General features: G+C 58.1%; 2 protein-coding genes across 2 annotated transcripts in view; both read left to right on the top strand.

Annotated features, from left to right (window-relative positions):
- Positions 1-5,443, top strand: part of EPS8L2 (EPS8 like 2) — a 14,440-nt gene extending 8,997 nt beyond the window's left edge. The window contains 14 exon segments of the mRNA XM_007949354.2: positions 284-429; positions 548-618; positions 762-888; positions 996-1,084; positions 1,172-1,246; positions 1,495-1,643; positions 1,804-1,936; positions 2,223-2,353; positions 3,556-3,649; positions 4,263-4,382; positions 4,561-4,633; positions 4,812-4,992; positions 5,124-5,256; positions 5,360-5,443. Of these exon segments, the coding sequence (XP_007947545.1) occupies positions 284-429; positions 548-618; positions 762-888; positions 996-1,084; positions 1,172-1,246; positions 1,495-1,643; positions 1,804-1,936; positions 2,223-2,353; positions 3,556-3,649; positions 4,263-4,382; positions 4,561-4,633; positions 4,812-4,992; positions 5,124-5,256; positions 5,360-5,443 (1,606 nt within the window).
- Positions 5,444-20,050: 14,607 nt separating this feature from the next.
- TALDO1 (transaldolase 1) overlaps positions 20,051-24,325 on the top strand; it is a 10,636-nt gene continuing 6,361 nt past the window's right edge. Inside the window, exon 1 of the mRNA XM_007949299.2 lies at positions 20,051-20,147. Coding sequence (XP_007947490.1) covers positions 20,051-20,147 — 97 coding nt within the window. The remainder of the gene's footprint in view (positions 20,148-24,325) is intronic.

Here is a 24,325-nt window from a genome sequence, read left to right as displayed (position 1 = left end):
GGGGCTAGGGTAGGTGGGAGGGTCCACGATGGAGTGCGTCCGGGCTGGATGGGCGAGGTCACATATGGGCCGGGGCTGGGCTGAGGCGAGGGGGGCTAGGCTGGGTGGCAGGCGTCAGATGTGGAGCTGATGCTGAGCCGAGTGTGGGGAGGGTCAGTCAGAGACGGGGCCAGGCTGGCTGGGTGGGGTCAGGGGTCAGGTGGGGGTGTGGAGGCCTGGCTGAGCAGGCACCCGTCAAGGGATAGGACCGGACCAGGCTGAGGAGCCCTTCGATGCACTCCAGGGGCCACCAGGAGAAGATCCGACAGAGGCAGTCCATCCTCCCCCAGCCCCAGGGCCCGGCCCCCATCCCCTTCCACCGCTATGGCGGGGACTCGTCCCAGGCCACGAAGAACCGCGTGGGCACGCCGGTGCCGCTCAGCGAGCCAGGTAGGGCCGAAGGGGCAGGCAGGGCGGGCGCAGCCCACGCCCGCGCACACGCTGTGCTGAGGTCCGGGGACCTACCTGGTCTCCGGCCGCAGCAGCAGCAGCGCTCTCCCCGCCCCAGGCTTCCGCCGTCGGGAGTCGCTGGATGAGGAGCCACGGGCCGTGCTGGCGCAGAAGATCGAGAAGGAGACGGTGGGCGGCCGCGAGGGCTTGGTGGGCGGCAGAGAGGGGTGGGTGCCCGCCCCGCCCCGCTCGCTCACCCCCAGGCCAGGGGCCCAGCCCGTGCGTGCAGCGCAGGGGGCGGGTTTTGACCGCAGCCCCTGCTCCGAACGCAGCAAATCCTCAACTGCGCCCTGGACGACATCGAGTGGTTCGTGGCGCGGCTGCAGAAGGCGGCCGAGGCTTTCAAGCAGTTGAACCAGCGAAAGAAGGGCAAGAAGAAGGGCAAGAAGGGGCCGGCAGGTGCGGCAGACCCGGCGGGGCCGCGGGGGGAACGGGGCGGCCGCGCCAGAGCCCAGGGGCCGGGGAACCGGCCTGGTTCACGGGTCCCTCTCCCGTTCCGCGCGCAGAGGGCGTCCTGACGCTGCGGGCGCGGCCCCCCTCGGAAGGCGAGTTCCTCGACTGTTTCCAGAAGACCAAGTTGGCCATCAACCTGCTTGTGAGTGCGGAGCCCGGTCCTTCGGCGCTGACCTCGGGGGCGGGGGGCGGGGGGCGGGCCCCGCGCGCTCACGCTCGCCCCCCACAGGCCAAGCTGCAGAAGCACATCCAGAACCCCAGCGCCGCGGAGCTCCTGCACTTCCTCTTCGGGCCTCTGGATCTGGTGCCTGGGGCTGGGGGGCGGGGCGGGGCGGGGCGCGCGGGGAGGGGCGGGGCATGCGCGGAGGAGCGGGGTGGCTGGGCCCTGGCGGGGGAGGTGCTTACGTACTCCGCAGGGGAAGCAGTAGTCCCGCCCCTGACACGCCCCAGTCTCCCCTCAAAGGCGAGTGTCAGCGCTGCAGATGGGGGTTGAGGGCGGTGGGAGCCGGGGCCTGGTGGGCGGGGCCTCTTCTAAGCCCCTCTGTGCCCCAGATCGTCAACACCTGTGGCGGCCCAGACCTCGCGCGCTCAGTCTCCAGCCCTCTGCTGTCCCGGGAAGCGGTGGGCTTCCTACGAGGCCACCTGGTCCCCAAGGAGATGGCGTTGTGGGAGATGCTGGGCGAGACCTGGACGCGTCCCCGGTACAGCAGTGAGGCAGAGAGCAGGGGCAGGCAGAGGGCCCAGCCTAGGCACAGTGGTGTGGGTTAGACCGGGTGTGGACCGGGTGGGGTTTCTTGGAGGGGGTCAGTTGGGAAGGTGGGCCTGGCAGGGTGCGGCTCACCCCCAGACCTCCGTCCCCAGCGCCGAGTGGCCTCGGGAGCCGCAGGTACTGCTGTATGTGCCCAAGTTCCACAGCGGCTGGGAGCCGCCCCTGGACGTGCTGCAGGAGGCCCCCTGGGAGGTGGAGGGGCTGGCAGCTGCCCCTCATGACGAGGTCAGAGCCCTGCCATCCCCACCCACCCTGCCTGGCCACTGGCCCCCTCTGTCCCACCCCCCAGCAGCACCCTTGCTGCCCCGATGTCCCTGCAGCTATACCTCAGGCTGCCCCCCCCCCGCAAGGTGGTGCCTTCATCTCACTTGGCTGATGGTGGGGGCCATGTCCTCCTGTCCAGTCTTTCAGTCACAGCACATTCATCAAGCTTCTGTCTTGAGTCCCCCACATCCCGAGACCCAGCCCAGCACACCCCCACCCCACATCAGGCCGCCCACCTTTCCCACAGCCGACTCCAGTAAGCCGACCATCCTTCCGAAAGTCCCTGAAGCACGACCTTACATCTGAGCCCGCCCCCCCAGGAGACGTTGTCCTGCCACCAGCTGGCTCCCCCCGTGCTCACAGGTAAGCCTCCTCAAAGTGAGGGAGTGTGAAGCTCACTCCTCAGGTCACAAGATTGTAATTTGGATATGCTGCCACCAGGTGGCGTAAGTGCCTTTTTGAATAGGTTCAAAATACCAGTTTTCCAAACTAACCCTGTTTTCATTTTAAGTCTATAATGTACAAACGAAGGAAAAATTTCACAATCTTCCATAAACTTATCACCCTCAGGTTTCTTCATTTTACGTGTTTCCATGTTTAGGTTTTATAGTCAAGGTCAGGACTTCATTAAACCATGGAATTTAAATGGCTTCACCAAACACTGTCTCCCTGTTAGAGCTGCTCAGACTGATTTAGCTGATGGCAGGTCTAATGCACCACTGCCCCCAACACACACACCACTCCCAGACATGTCCCAGTGGACAAAGAGCAAAACCAAGGGCTGGGAGTCCCGCCCCTCCCCTCTTCTTTTCCTAATCTAGCCTAGGAACTATCCAGGCAGCTTGGTACCCTGTGGGATAGACCCCAGGATTTGCATTCCACAAATGAGGGGGGCTGAAATCCTTGTTTTAAAAGTGCCCCCCTCACCCTGCGCTGTCAACCTGGTGCCTGTGGTCCCAGGCCTAGGACCACACTTTCAGAGGCGTGTTTACCGTTGGACTTCCAGCCCTGTCCACCCCAGGCCAAACCTGACAGTCCCTAGTCAGGGACCTGGGTGACAGGGTCCCTGTCCACATGCCTCAGCCCCCACCAGGGCCTACTGGGGCCTCACCTGGATAAGGAAGCTCAGCCGGTGTGGCAGCCGGCAACCTGCCCTGTGCAGGCCACCCTGCCCCCATGCCTCTGCAGGACAGGGTCCAGCCCCACAGAGGACAGCTGTGTGTGCACGTGCAGGTGCACGTATGCACGGTCTTCAGCACCGGGAGAGCTCTCTATACGTCCTTACCCTTGTGGGTCAGCTGGCCTGGGGGTGTGACCTGTCATTTCTCAGGCTCCTGCCTGGCTCTGGTTCCCACCCCTGAGGTGGCCTGGGCCCAAGGGCCCCTGCAGCCCGCCCACCTTGTGCCCGCCCATCACCCTCCCCCCTCTAAGGAGGGCCCCGGATGAACCGGAGCTGTCACAGATTCCACTCCTGGCTGTCAGCGGCAGCCTCTCTGCCGCCGCCTCCCAGAGCTGGACAGAGCCGGCTGCGCCCTCCCAGCCAGGCGGCCCTGGGCCTCAGCCTCTCCTGTGCCCAGCAGGACGCCCACCATGGGTAGATATGTGAAGGTCCTCTACGACTTCACAGCCCGGAATGCCAACGAGCTGTCCGTGCTTAAGGATGAGGTCCTGGAGGTGAGGGAGCCGGGAGCCGGGAGCCGGGGGCAGGGGGCTGCCCAGGCTGGGGGTGGCTGCAGGCTCCCTGACAGCAGCGTGTTCGCCCAATCCCTTCCCCAGGGTCCCTGTCCCAGGGTCCAATCTGGATCACCCCCAGCATGGCCAGCTTGAAGGGGCCTTCCCATGCTGGGAGTCCAGAGGGGGCCCAGGACCAGCCTGAGCTCTGGCTGGGGGGTGGGCAGCCTCTGGGGTGTGGTGGCCCCTCACATAGAACTGCAGGGGCTAATCATGTGCCCCCACCCCAGCGGCCTCTCCTCCATATCCAGGCCAGCTGCTAGGGGACAGAAAGTGGAGCAGACTGGGGGGGCTGGTGATCTAGATCCACAACCAGGCCAAGAGGCACCTTGGTCCTGGGAGTCTGTGACAGAGACCCTGCTGAGGCTGCCAGGGGTCGGGGTGGCGGGGTGCAGGTGGAAAGGGAGGGCCGGGCCAGAGGGGCCTGGACAGGGCTGGAACCCTCCGAGGCCCATTCTGGGGATGGGTTTCTGGCCCATCTTAAATGGGGGGCTCATGCCAGGAGGGTGGCTGGGTGAGTGGGTCTGGCCATGACAGCGTGCGGGCGGCCTGGCAGGTGCTAGAAGACGGCCGGCAGTGGTGGAAACTCCGGAACCGAAGCGGGCAGGCAGGCTACGTGCCCAGCAACATCCTGAACGAGGTCCGGCCAGAGGAGGCTGGCGTCCCCCTAGAACCGGTGAGCAGGGGAGCCTGGACAGGGGCTGCCTGTCCCCCACCAGGGTCTGGCTGACCACGACACTGGGACCTCCTGAGGGGGGAACCAGGGAGGGCACGGCCTGGCCAGCACCTCCAGGGGCATGGAAGGAGGATGATAAGCCGTGCTGACTCGGCCCCCACCTCTGCTCACCACACAGGCTGCTCTGAAATACTGGGGTCCTGCCAGCCCCACCCACAAGCTGCCCCCAAACTTCGCTGGGAACAAAGATGGTGAGAGACAGCGTCTGACCTGAGGAATGGAGCCAGCAGGACCCACGGCACCTGCTGGGGGAGGCAGGGGAGGGGAGGCCCTGGACCCTCTAAACCTGGGATGGGAGCAAGACCTGGAGGCCAGAGACCCCTGGGGCTGTCAGCCAAGGGGCCATCTGACCCCTGGCGTCCCCGGCAGAAGTCATCCACCACATGGACGAGGTCAATGACGAGCTCATCAAAAAGATCAGCCACATCCGAGCACAGCCGCAGCGGCACTTCCGCGTGGAGCGCAGCCAGCCCGTGCACCTGCCGCTCACCTTTGAGTCGGGCCCCGACGAAGTCCGTGCCTGGCTGGTAGCCAAGGCCTTCAGCCCGCGGTGAGCAGGGCGCGGCGGGGCGGGGGGGCGGGGCGCCGCAGGCAGGGGCGGGGCGGGGCGGGGCGGACGGCTACGCCCACAGCCCGAGACTGTGCGAGCCCTTGCTCACGCCCGCCCTGGGCCCCGCTCAGGATCGTGGACCAGCTGGGCATCCTGACGGGGCCCCAGCTCTTCTCACTGAACAAGGAGGAACTGAAGAAGGTGTGCGGGGAGGAAGGCATCCGCGTGTACAGCCAGCTGACCGTGCAGAAGGCCTTTCTGGAGGTGAGCCTCACCCTCTGCCCCTCCCGCCTGGTCGCGGCTCCCCAGGGGTGGGGAGCAGCTGGGCCGCACCGTGACTGTGGTTTCCCCCCTCCCCCCCCCCCAGAAGCAGCAGGGTGGGTCGGAGCTGGAGGAACTCATGAACAAGTTCCATTCCAAGAACCAGCGGGGGATAGACGAGGACAGCTAGACTGCGGCCGGACGGTCCACACTGCCCCACCCGAGTTCGTGGAGTATTATTTTTCTATGTGCATGTATTTTGTACGAAGGACATGGGTAGGGTGGGGTGCTGCGTGGACCCTGAACCTGGCTAGAAGCCTCCCACCTGCCTCAAACACTCAGCCTGCCCTCGGGCCCAGCGATGCCTGGCAGGTGGCCCAGCCAGGCCCCATCGCTTGCCCTCAACAAGGCCTGCCTCAGCCAAACCTGTGACCTCGAGGTGCCAGCCTCTCCTTCCCCCTCCCCATGCCCTCGTCCCCGTTTGCTCATGCTTCTGCCCCCTGAACACACACACACACACACCCTCTCCCCCTGCCCACACCTCTGCCTGGAGCCGCAGAGCACCCCAGGGGGTCAGTAGGGCCCTTCCTCCAGGCACCCCTTGCCCACAGGGCATTCCTGTGACCCTGACCCTGCACCCCCATCCCCAGCTGCCCCCTTCCACACCCATACCCCAGGACAGCTGTGTCTCTAGGGGCTCCTCAGCCCCTTCCCTGTTGGGCTCCCAGCAGGCTAGGCGACTGGCTGTGACTCCTGTTAGCCCACAGCACCCGCCATGAGGAACACTGGCTCCCTGGGCAGCTGGGGAAGGGGTTCCTGGACAGGAGGCCTTCAGTGTGACTCTGCGGGGCACATTGTCTCCCCTTACGCTTTGGAGGAGCAGGATGGACACACACTTGCCCCTCTTGTACTGGCTCCAAACCCTTCCCCACAGAACCCAGGAGGCCTTCCCTTCCACCATGCTCAGGTAGGCCTCGGAACTCAGACGCCAAGGGTCACACACACAGACAAGAGATGGTCGAAGTTCCAAGACTACGTGTTATTAAACCTATTATGTCTCCTAGCAGCCACGTGTCTGTCTGGGGGTTGGGGGTCACTAGGTCCTGGAGCCCTCTGTTCCTCCTGGGGCAGAGCCTTGTAAGGGTTGTGTGGCTGAGGGGGCCGTGTGGCTGAGGGCAGGCCATGTGGAGGCTGGACTGTGGATGTCTGGAGCAAGGCTTCTCATGCCTGAGTCCAGAGGAGGGGGCCACAAGACCCCTGCACACATGTGCCTATTGGGGGGCTCTCGGGCCGCAGAAGCCTGTCCTGAGGCTGGCCTTCGTGAGCACCTGTCCCAGTGGGAGTGGCAGCCAGGTCTGGGACAGCCTTAGGCCAGCACCTGTGTAGGCATGAGTCAGAGGTGTAGCCGAAACCAGATTTAGGGAGCTTAACCCCAAGCTGGCACAGATGCCCAGAGGAGGGTGTGGGGCCCTGGGTCAACTGGGTGGCAGTAGCACAGGAGTGAACAGGAGGTTACACTGCACCTGTGCCAGGTGGCAGTCCACCTGTCTGCCCAGTGCCTACCTGAGCTCACAGGTGCCCCATCTTGGAAGTGGCCTTTGGTGCCCTCTGCTGGCAGCTTTGAGTGTTGCAATGGTTGGCGGGGGGGCTAGCACCCAGCAGGGTATGGGGAGGACCAACCCTGGACAGAGTGCTGGAGGGGTGGTCAGTCCTGGGGTCTCCAGGGTCCGCAGAAGTAGGCACAGGAAGAAGGACCTAGAGAGCAGTTGTGCCTGATCAGGGGCAGGGACCAGAGTGGTGAGGCCCAGGTCATGAGGCGGGTCAGCCTCCCAGCCAGGGTGGTCTTGAAGATCCAACTCAGGCTTGGACAGGCAACCCTGGGACCTTGATGCCCAATGAAGGGCAGCTGGGTGTCTGGGACCTGGTGCCCTCTGCCCCACAACCAGTGTTGGACAACCACGCCTACCGCAGGCCAGAAAAGGAGCCTCCCAGGCTCCCGAGCCCTGGGGAGCCCCATATCACCCCAACTGCCTCTGCAGATGTGGAGATGGGTCCAAAATAGAAAAGGGAGGAACAGGGGTGCTGGCCTGGCCCTCCCTCCATCCCTCCTCTCAACCCACAGACCTGGCTAGTCAGGAACCTCTAGTAGGACAGATGACACAGCCCAGCTCCCACCCTGCAAAGCCCTCCTCAGCCAAGCCCTGCCCAGCCTCCACCTATGAAAGGGGTGCCCGCTGCCCAAGGCCTGTCTGGGACCTGCAGGTTAAGTGAGGGCCCCACCCCCAGCAGGGTTCCGCCTTCATTCAGAGCAGGTGGCTCGGAGGGTCCCTGCATCCAGGCTGGCTCAGCCCATCCCCCCGCCCCACCTGCTCTGCCCCCCTCTCCATCTACCTACACTATCTCCTGGGTGGTCTGAGCAGGCCCTGGGCTGCCTCTGAGGGGCTCTGGTCACATCTGCTCAGGCCTCTGGGCCCTTCTGTTCCCGCTTCCTCCAAGGGGCTTCTCCACCACCTCCTGGGACACTCCCAAGAGCTGGGGGGGACCCATCAGCCTATGGACTGAGATGGGTCCAAGGTCACCAGACTGCCTGGCCACCTGCCCCAGGCGTGAGGTCACCAACCAGGCCTCCTAGGCCAGGTGTGGGTGCCCCTCCTGGCACATGTGCCCTCAGCAGTGACTCAAGGGCCTGGTCACCTGCCTGAGGTCCGGAGCTGAGCGGAGTGCCTGAGATTTGAATGCAATTTCACCTGTCTGCTGTGTGTCCTCAACTTCTCATCCCCACTGGCCGCCCCTCCACACAGGCTGACTCGGTGGGGTCTGGGCTGCAGGAGATCTGGCCCTGGGGTGGGGGCTGGTCCACACAGCAGGAAGGGGAGGGACAGGCAGGGTCTGACCGGGCCAGGAGGAAGCAGGGGCTCAGAGCTTCCTGAACTGCTAAGCTTGAAAACCCAGACCCCTGGAGAGTGGTCCAGACTGACTGGCAGGAGGGTCGACAGCCAGCACCCTGCATGCCAGCTCCATCTCCGGCAAAGATCCCGTGAACAAGGCCCATCTCTGTCCTCAGGACAAGTGTGTCTTTCAGGCTGTCCCTGACCCAGTGTGGGTTCCAGTGCCCTTCCCCCGCTCTCCCCTGCTGGCCTTGGCCTCCGCAGGGCCAGTGGCAAAAGTAACTTCCCATGCCCCATGGGAAGGGATTTCTCCCCAGTTTTAAGTAACGTGTTACAAGATACCTCGTTTCCCAGAGGTCTTGCCCTGAGATGTTCTCTCAGCCTTGTAGCCAGCACCCTGGCCCCAGCCCAGGACAGCCGGGGACAGAACAGAGAACTGCCTGTGACCTGGGGGAGGCGGTGCTGGCAGAGGGGACACCAGGGATGGTGGGAGAGGTCATGGGGGTGGGGCGGCGCTGAGAGGGCTGGCTCTGAATTTGGAGAAAGGTCACTACAAGCCCCACACACACGGAGGGAACGTTAGCCCAGAACTACACAGTGTGACTGCGAGAGAGGCAGCTGTGGAAACGCAGGACTTCATGGGATGAAGCTGAGAGGGTCTTCCCTCATGCAACTTCAGACAGCAGAGCGCTTGATGTTGTCCAAGTGGGGTGCTGGCCAGCACACAGGAGCTGCTAGAATTTTGTGACACTGCAATGGAGCACGAACCTACACATTGAGCAGCGTGGTCCGCCTGTCCCTGGGCTCCCACGACCCTTTGGGGGGCCAAGGTTCTGAGCGATGTTTGTGATCCCATTGAGCAGGGCCTGCCTTTTTCCTGGGTGACGTTCACACAGGAGGCGCTGTGTCCACAGAGACTCACACGCCTGGCAGTCACTTTCTCAAAGATGGACCAAGAGACCATCACGTCCAGGAAAACCACCATCCGTCTTTGTTGCCCGTGCAACATTTCAGCTGCCCAGTGAAAGTCAGAACTTTGGGCAACTTGCCCCTGCCACCGCCAGCGAGACGGCTCCCCGGCCCTTCAGGTCCTCGCCGCCAGCTCCGTGGGGATGCAGGAATGTGAGTGTTGGTCACAGGTGACATGAAGGTCTGCATGGCTCCATTTCTCCAAGCACCACACGCATGTCACGACACCACACGTGGGCCAAAGACCCATTCACAGAGCACGAGGGAGTGACGATTCCCTGCGGCAAGTGTGAGGCGTGCAGAGACGTCTGGAGCCCCCCCAGTGGCCCACCTGGACGGGGCACTGCTTGCTGGGGTTTGGGGTGGAGCCCAGAGTAAGGTCCACAGTGATCCAAAAGGGCCACCTCAGTGACCTCCCTCTCCAGCCACGGGCCTCTGTGAGGCCGGACTTCCTCCCACCAAACCACCTATGGCAACAGAGCAAATGCAGATGCTGCAACGGGAACCCAGCCATTCTCTGCGAAGCCGGACAGCAGAAAGGGTTGCAGCTGAGTGACAGGACGTGGCTCTTCTAACTTTAGGCTATTCTTTCTGGAAACGTGCTGTTTATGCATTGAACTAACCCCCAACGGGTTAGTTCCAACACGGCTGAGAAGCGGAGTGGGGTGGCGTGGGCTGCGTGAGTCAGGGGCCTGCGGGGAGGACGGGCAAAGGCGGCTAGTGGATTCCTTTTCCGCGGCTGCCGTATCAGACTCCCTCAACTGAACGGCCTGGAACTGCAGCGGCTCATTCTCTCACGGTTCCGGAGGGCAGCTGTCTGAAGTCACGGCGTGGGCAGGGCTGAATCCGTCCCGGGCTCTCCCTGCTCCTGGTGGACGCTGGCAGTCCTCGGCTTGGAGCTGCTTCCCCGCGTCCTTTTCTGCTGTCATCATGTGGCCCTCGTCCCCCCGTCTCTTCTAAACCAAAAAGGTCCAGCCAGCGGCGGTCGACACCAGCGCTGGGCCCGCACGTCTGTCAGGACTGTGCTCCCCGGGGCTGTCAGCTGTCAGTGGCTGGTTCTCTCTGAAGCTCATCCCCAGGCCTGCCCCTCCGTGCGCCTGTGGGTGGACTCCAGCTCCCAATTCCGGCTAGCAGCGTCTGCACGCACTCCTTCCGGTTAGCAGCGTCTGCACGCACTCCTTCCGGTTAGCAGCGTCTGCACGCACGCCTTCCGGTTAGTAGCTTCAGCACGCATGCCTCCGTTCTTACGGGGCCCTCCCCTGTCTGGGACGACTGCCTGCTCACTACTCACAGCTGTAAAGGCCCTGTGTCCAAATGACGCCACACTCTGAGGTTCCAGGATGGGCACGACCTCTGGGGAACTCCAGCCCAACAGCACGAGCGGGGTGCTGGTGAAGAATCTGGAATGTAGCCTGGACTGCAGAAGGACGAACAAATCTGTCCTGGAAGAAGTTCAGGTGAAATGCTCGTTGGAGTGAGAACGGCCAGACGTTTTGTCTCTTTTACTTTGGTCATGTGGTCAGAAGGGACCAGTCCCTGGAGAAGGACCTCATGTTGGGTGAAAGGGAGGATCAGAGAAAAAAGGGGAGCACCTCAACGAGCCGGAGCGACACAGTGGCTGCAACGACGGGCTCAACCGTGGTAAACAGTTGTGAGGCTGGCACAGGGCCGGGCTGCGTTTCGTTCCGCCAGGCACAGGGCCGCGGCGAGTCGGAGCCGACTCAAAGGCACCTAACAACCGCTCAGCTGGATCCAGGCCTGACCTGGTGGGTCCTTTCACTTGGAAGCTTGACTAGGGTTAGGCATGTTCTGGACATAACTCGTTCACGAATGAGGACACACAAACAGCTTGAAGTGAGCTAGGAGGTCCATGAGCCTACAGATCCAAGGCAAATACCTCCAGGAAGTCCCTGCAACAAACAGCACCGGCATCCCATCCGCAGTGTCACCTTCCTGGAAGAGCTTCCTGGTGGAGTCATATGATGTGGCCACCAAGCTGTGTGGGTGGGGATGGTTCATGTAAACACATATTTAAAATCTGTCAGTACTGGTGACTCTCACCTACAGAAGCAGTAGTGTCTGGAGCACTCAATACATTTTAAGTACATAAATCTGTCCTGAGACACAAAATCTTGAGAGTCGCTCTCCTAGAACATACTGGGAGCTCCTGAAAACCTGCAGGACAGAGCCATCTCCCCAGTGGGGAGTGGCTAAGCTGTGAATGGGGGAGGTTGCCCAAGGGGATCCACAGGTCCAACAAGGCTGAGCAGATGTTCAAACTCAGTTATCAGAGAAAGGCTAAGGAAACCCCTTCCTGCTGTCAGATCAGCGAACACTAGGAAGCTGGCTAACGCCAAGTGTTGGGGGCCTGGGGCCTGGGCGCCACCACTGTGCAGTGCTGGCAGGAGCTGGCATCAGGGACAGCATTTCTGGGCAGCGCCCTGGTGGGACTCAGCTGCCTGAGGTCCACACAGCCCCGACCAGCAGCCCTGCTCCTCGGACCTTCCCCAGAACGCTCCCACAGGTCCACAAGGGGTCAAGTGGGAGGACATCCTTGGAGTCTTGGGGGCAGGAGAGGCAAAGGTGTTTGGCACCTCAGAGGAGCCCATGCAGGAAGCAGAAATGAAGTACACACGACAACACAGATATATGTTACAAAGAGCACTGGATGCCGAAAACGAGGCGATGTCTCCTGTGAATTAAGCATACGGGGTGGGCAACAAAAACATCCTGAATTGGTGGAAACAGTCAACGTGCTCAGCCACAAATGGGCCGCGGGTTCGAGTCCATGGAGAGGCACCTCGGAACAAAGCCCTGGTGATCACTTCTGAAAAGTCCGCCCCGAGAATCTACTGCAGTCGAACACATTCCTTCGTGTGGCTGTTTACCTTGGTTCTTTGGAAACACAGCTTAACGCAGTTCCCCCCCAAATTCTGAGGCGTGACCTTGCTCTAGTTTTCTACCCCAGAAGGCTTGATCCTCTTGTCCGGGCTCATCCACGTTTCCTGGGTGAGCAGTAAAGAACCTGGTTGATGCTTTTTGCCCGCCCTGGGCTGCAGCCTGCCCTGGGGTCGGGCCATAGACTGCAAATGACCGAGTTGTTCAGCAGCTCCAACTATGCAAATGAAGTGTGCCTTGAGAGGTGCTCCGGTGGTCCAGCAGTTAAGGCATCTGGCTACTAAGCAAACAGTCGGTGGTTTGAACCCAGCAGCCACTCCTCGGAAGAGTCGGCTTCTGTAAGGGTGTAGCCTTGGGGCCCAAAGCCTCGCTGGGACGAGGATCGGCTCCAGAGCAGTGAGTCTGTTTTTTTGTTTCGTGTATTTAAGGAGAGGAGGGGGGTTAGGGTGGAGAGAGTGCCCAGAGGAGCCTGTCCTCGGGACTGAGGGTCAGCCGTGGACTGACTGTGCTTCACACGGTCCCCCTGAAGTCGGATGGCTTCTGAGGTCACTACTCCACCTTTCCCAGACCTGAGGCCAACATGAGAAACACTATGCCCACAGGAACCCCTGAAGTCAGAGGGTTTAGATGGAGACAGAGAGCCTGAAGGAGAGGATGAAGGTGGGGAGAGGGCTGAGCGTGCAAGTGAGGGTACCAGGAACAACCAAAAACTCACCTCCAACCTGTCAATCAGATCCCCACGGCCCCACCTTCAGTGTATCCCCTCCTCCCCAGAAGCAGTCACCACCCTGAATTTGGGTTTACCACTCCCATGAGTGCAAATCCATCTCCCTGAACCCTAGGCATGATTGCTGGGTATGTTAACAGGAAGTTTCAAAACTGTAAGAGAAAGTTAAAGCAGCTCTCCCTGCCCCCCAGGCTTTGAACCCTAAGATCCCAGACTCCTTGTGCACATGGGGGGCGTCCTGCCAAGGCCCATGTAGGTAGGCCAGCGTGGGTGGCTCCCCAGCCCCAGCTGAGCCTTCCAACGCACAGCCCCACCTATGGCGTGGCCTCATGTGGCCCAGAGACACACAGATAGCCGCTCCCCAACTCCTGATCCACAGAAACTGAGAGGTCACACCCATGGTTTTAGGCACCGCCTGGCGGGATGACTAACGTGTGGTCTCCTATCACTTCTTGTCCATGAGAACAGTTCCGCTAAAGTACCACCACCCACTTCAGCTGCTCAGCCGCCTCCTGACCCTGCCATAGGTCAGTGCCACCCCCAGGGCTTCCAGGATGCTTGCTTCCCACATGCCCTCTGTGCCTAGCACAGATGTATCCCCTCCCCTGGCCTCTTTCCTCAGCCTGTTCTCGTGGCAACACCCCAGTGGGTTAAATCCACCCTCTGTTCCCCTCACAGGGCCCGAGCAGGGCTGGAAACACAGTAGGCTTCCTGGGCCGGCCGTGCTGCCCTGGCCCACTGCCTGCCCTCTGCTGGCCCCAGCCCTGACCCTCACCCCTCAGCAGGTGGACCTGCAAAGCAGTCAGCAGAGCACCCCCTGACCCCGCACCCCTGCCTGTCTGGGCCCACGCTTGCTGCCGGTGCGTCCTGTCCTGGGATCGCACGGCTCTGCCCTGAGGATGGGGCTGCGCACACTGCTCCTCCCCACCCCCACTGCACCCCCTGTGCAGCAACACCCACCAAGCGTTGTCAGCGTCTGCTGTCCCCTCTTGGTGAGGTCAGCAGTGACTGCCCCCATGGGACGACGCCTGAAGCCTGTGAGTATAAGGTTCACCCCACCTCCTTGCAAGGCTCCTCCCAGTCTCCCTGGTCCCAGAGTCACAGGCCAGAAGCCACCCTTGCCTCTAGTCCAACTCCCCGGCCTCCCGGCTCCACAGGCCCCCTCCCAAGCCTGACCCTGAGCTCAGGCCCCTCAGCCCATGAGAATGTCCCCTTCAGCTGCCAGACCAGCACCAAGGCAACCCTAGCTGGACTTTGACCTTGCCCCGAATTCTCTTCCTGCCTGACGGGCTGCCCCACCCAGCCCACCGAGACTCCCCCACACACATACACCCCATCTGCGCTCCATCAGCAAATGCCTGACCTGATGCCCCCCTCACCACTGTTCACCACTGTCACTGTCCTCGAGGACAGTGGCCCCCCACCAGCAGCGAGAGGGCCTTGGTCACCCCACCCTCCTCTGCTTGACGCCTCATGAGTGGGAGTGGAGGCCTGAGTCCCTACGTTGCCGCTATCGGTGGATCCCTACTCAGAGCCAACCTCAATGACACAGCACAACCTCCCAGAGTCTCCAGGAAGAAATCTTTACCAGAGCAGCCTGCCAGGTCTTTCTCCCTTGAGCTGCTGTGGGTTTGAACTGCTCACCTTTCAGCCAGAAGTCAAGTTCTTAACCTTGAATCCCTTCAGTGTGGGAGGGCTAAATGCCTTCTGGCTGGCTCTCAAGCCTAACTTCCCACAGATGAGATGGGGGGGGTCTGCTGCCCCAGGGCCTTTGCACCAGAGCCCACGCAGTCAGCTCTGCTAGGCTGTCCCTCCCTCAGGTCCTCCAGTCTTTGCACAAAGGCCAAGGCATAGGTGTGGTTAAAAGGACTTGAGTCCAGGATGGGGTTGTCTACACACAGATCCTGGACGCCACCCACCCACCCAGGCCCACTGAGTCTTTCCCTCCCCACTTGTCCTTCCCTGACCTGGAGACTGGCTTCTCCATAACACGGCCAAAGCACCAGGAAGTGGGCAAAGCCCGGGACGAGGGCAGCACGCCCCCTCCAGGGCCAAGAGGAGGACGCACCACGCTCACGTGTCTACCTGGCAGCCTCTCTGCACATGCGTGGTCGCTGTACCTGTGGCGAGGCGACAGGGCACTCCCGCCCTACAGCCGCAGTGGGGTAGAATGGATAGGAAAACGTGAACCATCAATTTGCTGCGTACAAGAGATATACCTCAGACACAAAGATAAAACGTAAGCTAAAAATTACAGGTGGAAAATGTATATCAAGCAAACAGCAACCAAAAAAGAGCAGACATGGCACTATTAACATCTCATAAAATAGACTTTAAGACAAAAATCAGCGTAAGAGATAAGGAAGGGCATTAAATAATGATTAAAGGATCAATCCAAAAAGGGTATATTACCATAATAAATATACATCTAGTGAAAGAGCTCCAAAATACATAAAACAAACTTTAATAGAATTGAAAAGAGAAATAGCCCTGTAGCTGTAAAAGCAGGACGCTTCAACACATTGCATTTGATGAAGGGCCGACCTAGAGAGAAATGCAACAGAAATACAGAAGCTTAAGCAATTTGATCTCCTAGCTATACACAAGGAATTCTGGTGGCGTAGTGCCTAAGGCACTTGACTGCTAACCAGAAGGCTGGAGGTTCAAACCCACAAGCCACTCCTCAGAAGGAAGGTTGGGCAATCTACTTCCGTAGAGATACCATCTCAGAAACCCAAGGAGGGTCACTATGAGTCGGATCTGACTCGACGGGACATAACAACAACAGCTATACACAGAATGCTCCACGGAGCAGTAACACAGTACATATTCTTTTCCAGAGCACATGCATCAATCTCTGAAATAGACGTTAGGCCACAGAGAAGAATCAATAAATTCAGAAACACTGAAATAACACGAAGCATATTCCTAGATCACAATGACGTAAACTTAGAAAATAACAACAAGAAGAGCAAGAGAATAAAATCAAATGCATGGAAATTGAATAATACCTGCTTAGAAACCGCTAGGAGCTCTGCTGGTGTCGTGCCTACGGTGCTTGACTGCTAACCAGAAGGCTGGCGGTTCAAACCCACCAGCCACTGCTCACAAGGAAGATGGGGCAATCTACTTCCGTAATGATACTGCCTTGGAAACCCAAGGAGGGGTCGCTATGAGTCAGGTCTGACTTGACAGCACATAACAACAACAACTAGAAACCGCCGGGCAAAAGAAGTGGGGACGTCAGTTCCCGCTACGCGCATCTTCCAGGCCAGGCACTGCGCTCGGCACCAACAATGTTGGACTACCACCCAGGCACCGTGTCTAGGTTTTTAGTTCAGTTTTTTTTTTTAGGAGGCCGTTAGTTAAGACGTACACATGGTGTGAGATACCCAGTGCTAGGAGCTTTGACCACTGTGTACATCCAGCAACCTACCCCAGTAAAGACAGAGCAGTGGCTCTCAGCACACAACGGAATCATGCAAGGTTTGGCACAGCCCAGGTAACATCCCCCATGCCCAACTTCTAAGATGAGACATCACCATTAACCCGGAAAGTCCTCATGCCCCTCCCAGCCCCTGCCTCCCCTAGAGGCAGCCCCCGCGGTGGCTTGTATCACCAAGCAGTAGCCTCTTATCCCTGGACTTCCAAAAACCTCTTCTCTCATGGGCCACGTAGGAACGGCGTCCTCCGCGTGTCTTCTCTCGTGGGCCACGTAGGAACGGCGTCCTCCGCGTGTCTTCTCTCGTGGGCCACGCTGCTTTTGAGATCCCTCCCTTTGTTACATCCAGTGTTTTGTTGTTGTTGTTATTATGTGACGTCGAGTCAGCCCCAACTCATAGCGACCCCTCCTTGGGTTTCCGAGGCAGTATCACTACGGAAGTAGATTGCCCAACCTTCCTTCTGAGGAGTGGCTGGTGGGTTTGAACCGCCAGCCTTCTGGTTAGCAGTCAAGTGCTTTAGCCACTATGCTACCAGAGCTCCAGTGTTTTAGACTTCCTAATTAACGGGAGCAGTGTTCCTCTGTGTGGATGGACCACCATTTGTTCATCTGGCTCCTCAGGTGGACCCCTGGGGTTCGCCAGTGCAGCAGCATGACTGTCAACGTGCAAATCTGGCTGCGGCTACGCTTTTAGCCGAGGAGTGGGATTGCTGCCGAGTATGTGATCCACTTGGTCAGAAGCTGCCAGACTTGCGCAGAGGGGCGCTACTGTTTTGCCTTCCCGCCGCAGTGAGCAAGCTGACGCTGGTTCCTAATGCTCCACATCATCCGCGCTCAACATCAGCAGGTTTTTTAAATCTTCTTTATTTCATTTGAGCAAGACAAGGGCGGTACTCCTTATAGTTTTGGTTTGCATTTCCCTGATGAATAATGTGTGTCTTCTTTTGTGAAATATATTTCCAGTTCAAGTTTTCCCATTGTTGCATTCCAGTGCAGAAACAAAGGTCTTTTCAACAAAACGTGCTGGAACAAGTGGTTAAACCATGTGGAGAAAAATGACTCTTGACCTTTGCCTCAGCACGTGGACAAAAATTAACCGGAGATGCATCGGAGATCCTAACGTAACAGCCAAGCCAAAGCGTTTCCAGAAGAATCTCTTTGCCATATAAGCAAAGAAAATAGACAAAAGCACTAGCCACCAAATGAAAATTTGTTTGAACTTCATCAAAATACAAAAATGTCTCCTTATCAAAGAGACGCTGTTGAGGACATGAAAAGCACACTACGAGCCGGGAGAGAGTATCTGACGACGTGCAGTCTGACAAAAGGTTTGTATCCAGAACGTACAAAGGAGTCCTGCGACCCAGAAGTAAAAAACAAAAGCCCCATGAAAGACCAGCTGGCCTGCTTCCGACGACTGACTCTGGACATAACGGCCTGAACTTAGGGCAACTTATTTGGGACAGATGCTCAGAAGCAGGTTCCAAGAATCCAAAGCAAGAAGGGGACTGGCCCCATGCCTGTGGCTTCGGGTCTGTGCAGGAGAGAGACACCACAGGTCCTCATCTTCCAGGGCCCTGACCATCAGGCAGGGCTGGGAACTCACTTCCTCTCTCCCAGCCTCTTTCTCCCTCGGCGGCCCCCTCCCCTACACCAGGTAGGTTTGAGCCCATCACGGGCCTGGAGGGGTAGGTCTGAGGGGAGGGGTACCCTACGCTCCGCCTAGACAAAGGCCCATTTCGTTGGTAGCAGGGGCAGCTGGTGACTGGCAGCTTTGTTGACAACACTAACAGTGCAGCGTTTTGACAGAGCCCAGGATCTTTGAAAGCAGGAGAAGCCCCTGCCCTTTGTGGTGTGCGATATGTGTAGGACCAGGAACCCAGAGCTCCCTGTCTCCTGTGACTCAGATGAGCAATGCCTCCCCAACGCCAGAAGCAGATCCACCAAGTCCACATTCCTTCCTTGTAAATGATTAGCTGAACTGCCTGTCCACAGAAGAACTGGAACAAAAGGATGGCTAAGGAACCATTAGTGGAGCTTCTCTCCTTTCCCGTGCCCCTCAGCCTGAGCCCGCCTGCAGGGCCTCTCCCTGAAAACACACTGGCCTCAGCGTAAGACATCTGTTGTCACGTCCCCTTTCACCCCACCTCCCCACACTCATCTAGTCTTCTTTGTTCCTCCCTGCAAAACAAAACCACTTTTGCCTAACCCTTGAGAGTGGGCAGCAGTGGTTCACTGCGAGAAGTTCTGCCTTCCCAGGGAGAGACCCTGCCTGGGTGGAGTCTCAGCCTGTGCACCTCTTGGCCCCCACAAGCCTGTCCCCAGCACCCGTCTGCCCAGGAGGCTCGCATGCGGCTGGGATGCTGGGCAGGTTTCAGCGGCGCTTCTAGAGAAGACGAGGGAGAAAGGCCGAGTGCTCTCCCTTCAAAAACCAGCCAGTGCACAGAGCGATTCCACGAGTGTGTGTGCCTGTGCTGTAAGAAGCCCAGTACGTGGGAGAGGTGATAAGGGACAAGGTTGCAGTCCCTTCTTGGTCACAGCCAGCTACCCAGAGGGAGCGAGTAGTTGGACCTGTGGGCTCGGGACCATGGTCACAGGGGACATCCACCTCAATTGGCATAACACACCACACAAAACATTGTTCCACCTCCTACTTTGGCGAGTAGTGACTGGGGGATCTTAAAAGCTTGCAAGCAGCCATCTAGATGCAACGATGGGTCTCTCCTTGTCTAGAGCAAAGAAGAATGAAGAAAACCAAAGATTCATGGAAACAATTAGTCCTAGCAACTGGGACACCATGTAATTCTCAGCCTATACGACTATAAGACCAGAAGAACTAGATGGTGCTCAGCTACCACTGTCAAACACTTGGAGGGGGATCTATGTAGGAGACCCTGCGTACAGTGGGAGAACAATGTGGAACAAAACTCAAAATCATTAGGAAAAAAAAAAAGGGACCAAGTTTGCTGGTCTGATAACAGCCTGGTGGAACCACTGAGACTATGGCCCCTAGCTGCCCTTCAGGTCTGGAATTGAACCCACACCTGTGGCTTCCAGGCAAATAAAAGACAGGCATGTGAGCTGAATATTTACATTAGGCAGATATCCTCCCTGGAGAGAACAATCATGGAAGAAAGAAGGGCTGTGTATGCACAGGGAGACAGCTCAGGGGGCAGGGGTGCATGGAGGGAAGGACACAGGGAAGAGAGAACTATCGGGAGGCAGTGGGGTAAATTGCAGTCAATGTCATGAGACAAAGTGTATAGGAGCTGTTGTATGGAAAGTGAATTTGCTCTGTAAACATTCACCCAAATCACAATAAAAATTAAAAACAAAACAAAAACACTTCCTTCTACAAGGAAGAACTTTAAAGCAAATAATAAAAATCAGCCAATTAAAACCTCCTGGATCACCCAGCTCTGATTCCTAAGGGTTCATGGGGATGGTGCGGGACCGGCACTGGTCCTCGCATTAGTAACTGCAATAAGCCCTTGGAATAAAGTCTGTGTGAGCCCCAGGTCTTGGGCCCACCCTGCTTGGCCCAGTGGGTTCACCGCCTCACAGGCCCTACCTCGGTAGTCCCCACTGCAACCCTGTCTGCATTTTACACAGGAGTAAGGGACGTGGCGTGTCCCACCCATTCCTGACTGCGGTCCGCAGCGAGGTTGCTTGGGGACCGTGCCTCGCGGTCCCACACAGCCCGCCCGCCCCGTCGGGAGTCGAGCTGGGGGCGGGGCCGCGCGGCGGGGTACCCTGCGGCCCCGCCTCCCCCGTGCAGTTCTCCGATTGGCCGGTGCCGGAGGGGGCGGGTGCGCGGGGCATTCTGGGAGCCCGGCCCGCTCCGTTTAGCTCCGACCGCCGCCAGGTTTCGCCATGTCGGGTTCCCCGGTGAAGCGCCAGAGGATGGAGTCGGTGCTGGACCAGCTCAAGCAATTCACCACCGTGGTGGCCGACACGGGCGACTTCAACGGTGAGCTCTGCTGAGCCCTGTTCTACGGCAAGCGGGGCCCTGGACCCGGCCGTGGATCCGCCTGAAGTCGATCGGGGGCCGGGCTTCAGGGGCCTCGCGTCGGCGGGGGCGCGGAGCCGGGCGAGCACTCGGGAGGACGTTCCTGGACGCGGGGCGCCGTGCCTGCTCCCGCCGGCCTCCCTTTGGGCGCCTGCGGGGCCGGGGGCGAAGGGCGGGCCCGGGCGTGGCCGTGGTGGCCCCGGCCGCCTCGCCGCCCTCGAGTCCAGTCCAGCCTTGGCGACCCCTTAGGACCGAGTGGGGCTGCCCTAGAGGGTTCCGAGGCCGTCAGTCCTGACGGAAGCAGACGGCCTCGTCTGGCTTCCGCGGAGCGCTGGTGGGTTCGAACCGCGGACTTTTGGGTTAGCAGCCGAGTGCTGAAACCACTGCGGCACCAGAGCGGAAAAGACGCTCCTCTGTCCGGCGGGAGTCTGCGTGTCCCTAGGGTCCCGCACCGGTGCTGTCCCGTCGGACGTGGACCGGCCCGGGGTCTTGTGTGCGCCGCAGCGACCTAATGGGCCGGGAGGCTTTCCAAAGGCTGGCGATACGGCCAAGATGCGGGGGCAGACGAGGGTCGTTTCCCCGTGTTCGGTCTGCGGTGACCCAGGCCGACTGTAGCCAGTGAGAGTTTGTCGCGTTTTGTTTTTTTGGGTGGAGTACATAGGTAACCACACGTTGCCATCCTCAGCCTCGCTTGAGTAGCAGCCTCCCCGCTCGTCCTGCTCACCAGCAGCCGCTCCTAATGAATGGCTCCATCACCTCTAACCAAGCTCAGGGGCCCGTTGGCCTCCGAATTTGGGCTGCAAGTAGAAAACATGGGTTAGACCCGGACCCCGAACTGGGACTCAGGCCACTTGCTTTTGAAACCTCCTGTTGCACGCTCCGGCCCCTTGCCCAGGGGGCATCTAGGACAAGGTCCAAAATGGGTGCAAAGGAAAATAAAACCCAAATGCACTGAGGAAACCACACCCACTGCCGTGGAGTCGATTCCACTCACAGCGCCCCTAGAGGACGGAGTGGAACTGCCCACAAGGTCTCCAAGGCTGCGACTGCCTCATCTTTGTCCTGAGGCTGGGCTGGTGGTTAGCAGATGAAAAGTGTTGCCCCACCAGAGACCTTGAGCAAAGCATTGGGTTGGTCTTGTTGACAATTGGTTTTCCTGGGGTTTGAATCCTGTTTATTGTACAGAACTTGGAACGCAGAACAGTCCACCTTGACTAGGGTCGTGTGGCACTGGCTGTCCTGATCTCTGTAGGCGTGAGGGGCAGCATCACAGCCCATTAGGGTCTGCTGGGAGCAGGAGACGGGTCCCAGCTGGGAACGCCTTGAGGCAAGCCACGCCTCCTCCCTGCTGCCTGTACTTCCTCACTTTTCTGCTTTCTCATGGTGACTGGAGGAATGTCTACTTCCTCCAGCTGATGGAGTAAGAGGATTGTTTATCTGGCCTGGAATTAATATTTGGCTGCTTACATGTTAGAGGTGGAGCGGGGGTTGGCTGGGGTTCTGGACTGCACCCTAAATCCATCGGAGGCCGCCACCCCTCGTGGGGGCCTGGGGACGGACCCTCAGGGTGGTGGTGTTACCCTGGAGCGGGGGGAGAGCCCCTGTCTGTGAGCTTCCTGGGCCCAGCAGTGCTCGGGGTCAGCTGAGACTTAGTGTGACCTTCCCCATCCAGCAGTGAGGGGACGGTAACTTCCTAAGGCTGGGCCGGGAGGGCCGCCTGGGGATACTTCTGCTCTATATAGAAGCTCCTAGGTCCAAACGCTAACTTGTTTTTTAATGACTGTTAACTTTATAAAAAGCATGCATGGACAATGTACAGTGGTCAGTTTTATGCAGCTATAAATCACTCACTCGGTTTGGTGACCTGAAAGTGCTCAACCAGGTCACAGACCTCTGAAAATGTGGTCAGAGCTGGGGACTGTGTGCCCACAACCATACTTGGGTATATGCTGTTCAGTCAAGACCAACTCGAGCGACCTCATGTATGACAGACCTTTGCATGCTCCTGGTTCGACCCCAAAACAACATTCCCCTCAACAACGTCCCTTCAGCCCCCAGTTTTGCATTCAGTTATGCCTGTATGTTAATTGTGGTCAAACTACTTTCTGAACAGTTCCCTTTACTTGGGTGGAACTTTGTACGAAAAAATTGGCTTGCCTGAAGGGGTTTAGTGGCCTTTGCCGGCATACCTGGTAAGCACGGCCAGAGCCTGCTTCTTTTAGCTTCTTATTTTAAAATAGTTACACTCACAGGAAGCTGCAAAATTAGTCCACCGTGTGCTGGGGACCCTTCATCCAGCCTCTCTAGTGGTGAGGTGACATCATGTATGACCATGGGACAGTGTTGTACCAGGGAATTGACGACGGCCCCAGCTGTGAGCCAACACCTGCCTTCCTGTCTGTGGGTGTGGTTGTTTGCAGTTGTGTAAGGAGTGTGTGTTCTTGTGACCACCATGTAACTGAGATGGAGCTATTCCATGGTCAGGATGCACCCCTCGGTGCCCAGAGGCGCACCCACCCGGCTCCCTGCCCTGGCAACCACTAATCTGCCCTCCAGCACTGTCATTTTGTCATCAAAGCATGCTTTGAAGATAGTAATCTGCAGAACAGAGTTACTGAACCAGCTGATCTACCCCAAGTGGTCTGACATTCCTCACCTGTCATTGGCAGTTTGGAAAGATTAACTGCTGTTTATTGGATCCTGGATGTGTCTTTGAATTTATAGCTTGGCTATAAAGAAAGACCTCATGTGCCCATTCATCCAAAATGTCCTTATCATGGATGTGTCCTTATCATGTCCCTCCCTCCACATTGCTGCCATCTGACAGACTGGGTCAGAAAGCGTGCTCTCACACACCCCATGTCCTCCCCACCCCATGTCCACACTTCTCAGTTGTGAGTGGTCACACCGGAGCTCTGTACTCCTTTGGTCTTGGCTGTGTTGTATCATTGTGCAAACAGCTGCTTCTCTGCCAAATTTCTTGCCATTAAGTGCCGTCAAATCAGCTCCGACTCAGCGATCCCGTGCACAACAGAACGGAACACTGCCCGGTCCTGCGCCAGCCTCCCAAACCTTGCTATGCTTGCGCCCATCGTTGCAGCCACTGTGTCAGCCCATCTCGTTGAGTGCTTTCCCCTTTTTCATTGACCTTCTTCCAAGCATGATGCCCTTCTCCAGGTACTGGTCCCTTCTGACAGCATGACCAAAGTATGTGAGATGAAGTCTGGCCATTCTCGCTTCCAAGGAGCATTTTGGCTGCACTTTTTCCAGGACAGACTTGTTCGGTCTTATGCAGTCCGTGGTTGCCAAAGAGGCAAGGAGGCCACATCTTCTAACCTCTTCTAACCCTGCAGAGAGGACAGAATCACCATCAGCAGCCCAAGGCCTGTTCTTGTGAGGCCAGACATCCTGCCTCCCTCCAGCCCTTTCACCAGCCCTGACACCAACCTTTCCTCCTGCAGACCCACCAATTCTCTGCTGGGTTCGATAATTCACTGCAGTGGCCACACAGAACTCACAGATTATGGGATTTATTAGGGAAGCATGAGGCTACAATTCAAGTTCAGGAAAAACACTCAGTCTCTCTCCTAGCAGTGCATGTCTCTCGGTGTTTCTTTCTCAGCAGCACGTGTCTCTCAGGAGGGCGTTTCTCTCAGCAGCATTTCTTTCTCAGCCAGCAGTCAGAAAGATTCCTTCTGCCTCTAGGAGGGCTCCTTTGACCCTGGCTGAGTGGCCAAACTAGCCAATCATAACATCAGAATTCTAAGCACCTGAGAGTGAACTTCCCAGAACACTGCTTTGTGCCACTGTCAACAGAAATATCCCAGGTGGATAATTTTAACAATCAGGAGCTCCTCAGTTGCTCATACAAATTCCACCATGGAGCTTACAAAGACTTATGGCTAGAAAAGCCTTACTAGGTAATTTACTACATTACACTGGTACTTTCCTGTATTCTTCACCAACACAGTTCAAAGGCTAAACTCTTCTTCGGTCTTCCTTGTTCATTGTCCAGCTTTCACATGAATATGAGGCATTAAAAAAAAACACGGTTTTGGTTAGATCTTCAAAGTGACATCTTTGCTTCATCATTTTTTTTTAATGTGATTTGGGTGAAAGTTTACAGAACAAATTCATTT

Source organism: Orycteropus afer, unplaced genomic scaffold (genome assembly GCF_000298275.1).
Source record: "Orycteropus afer afer isolate SDZICR_OR568_19922 unplaced genomic scaffold, OryAfe1.0 scaffold00244, whole genome shotgun sequence".
Lineage (NCBI taxonomy): Eukaryota > Metazoa > Chordata > Mammalia > Tubulidentata > Orycteropodidae > Orycteropus > Orycteropus afer.
Note: the sequence above shows the minus strand (reverse complement) of the source record. Positions and strands in the feature narration are given on the sequence as shown.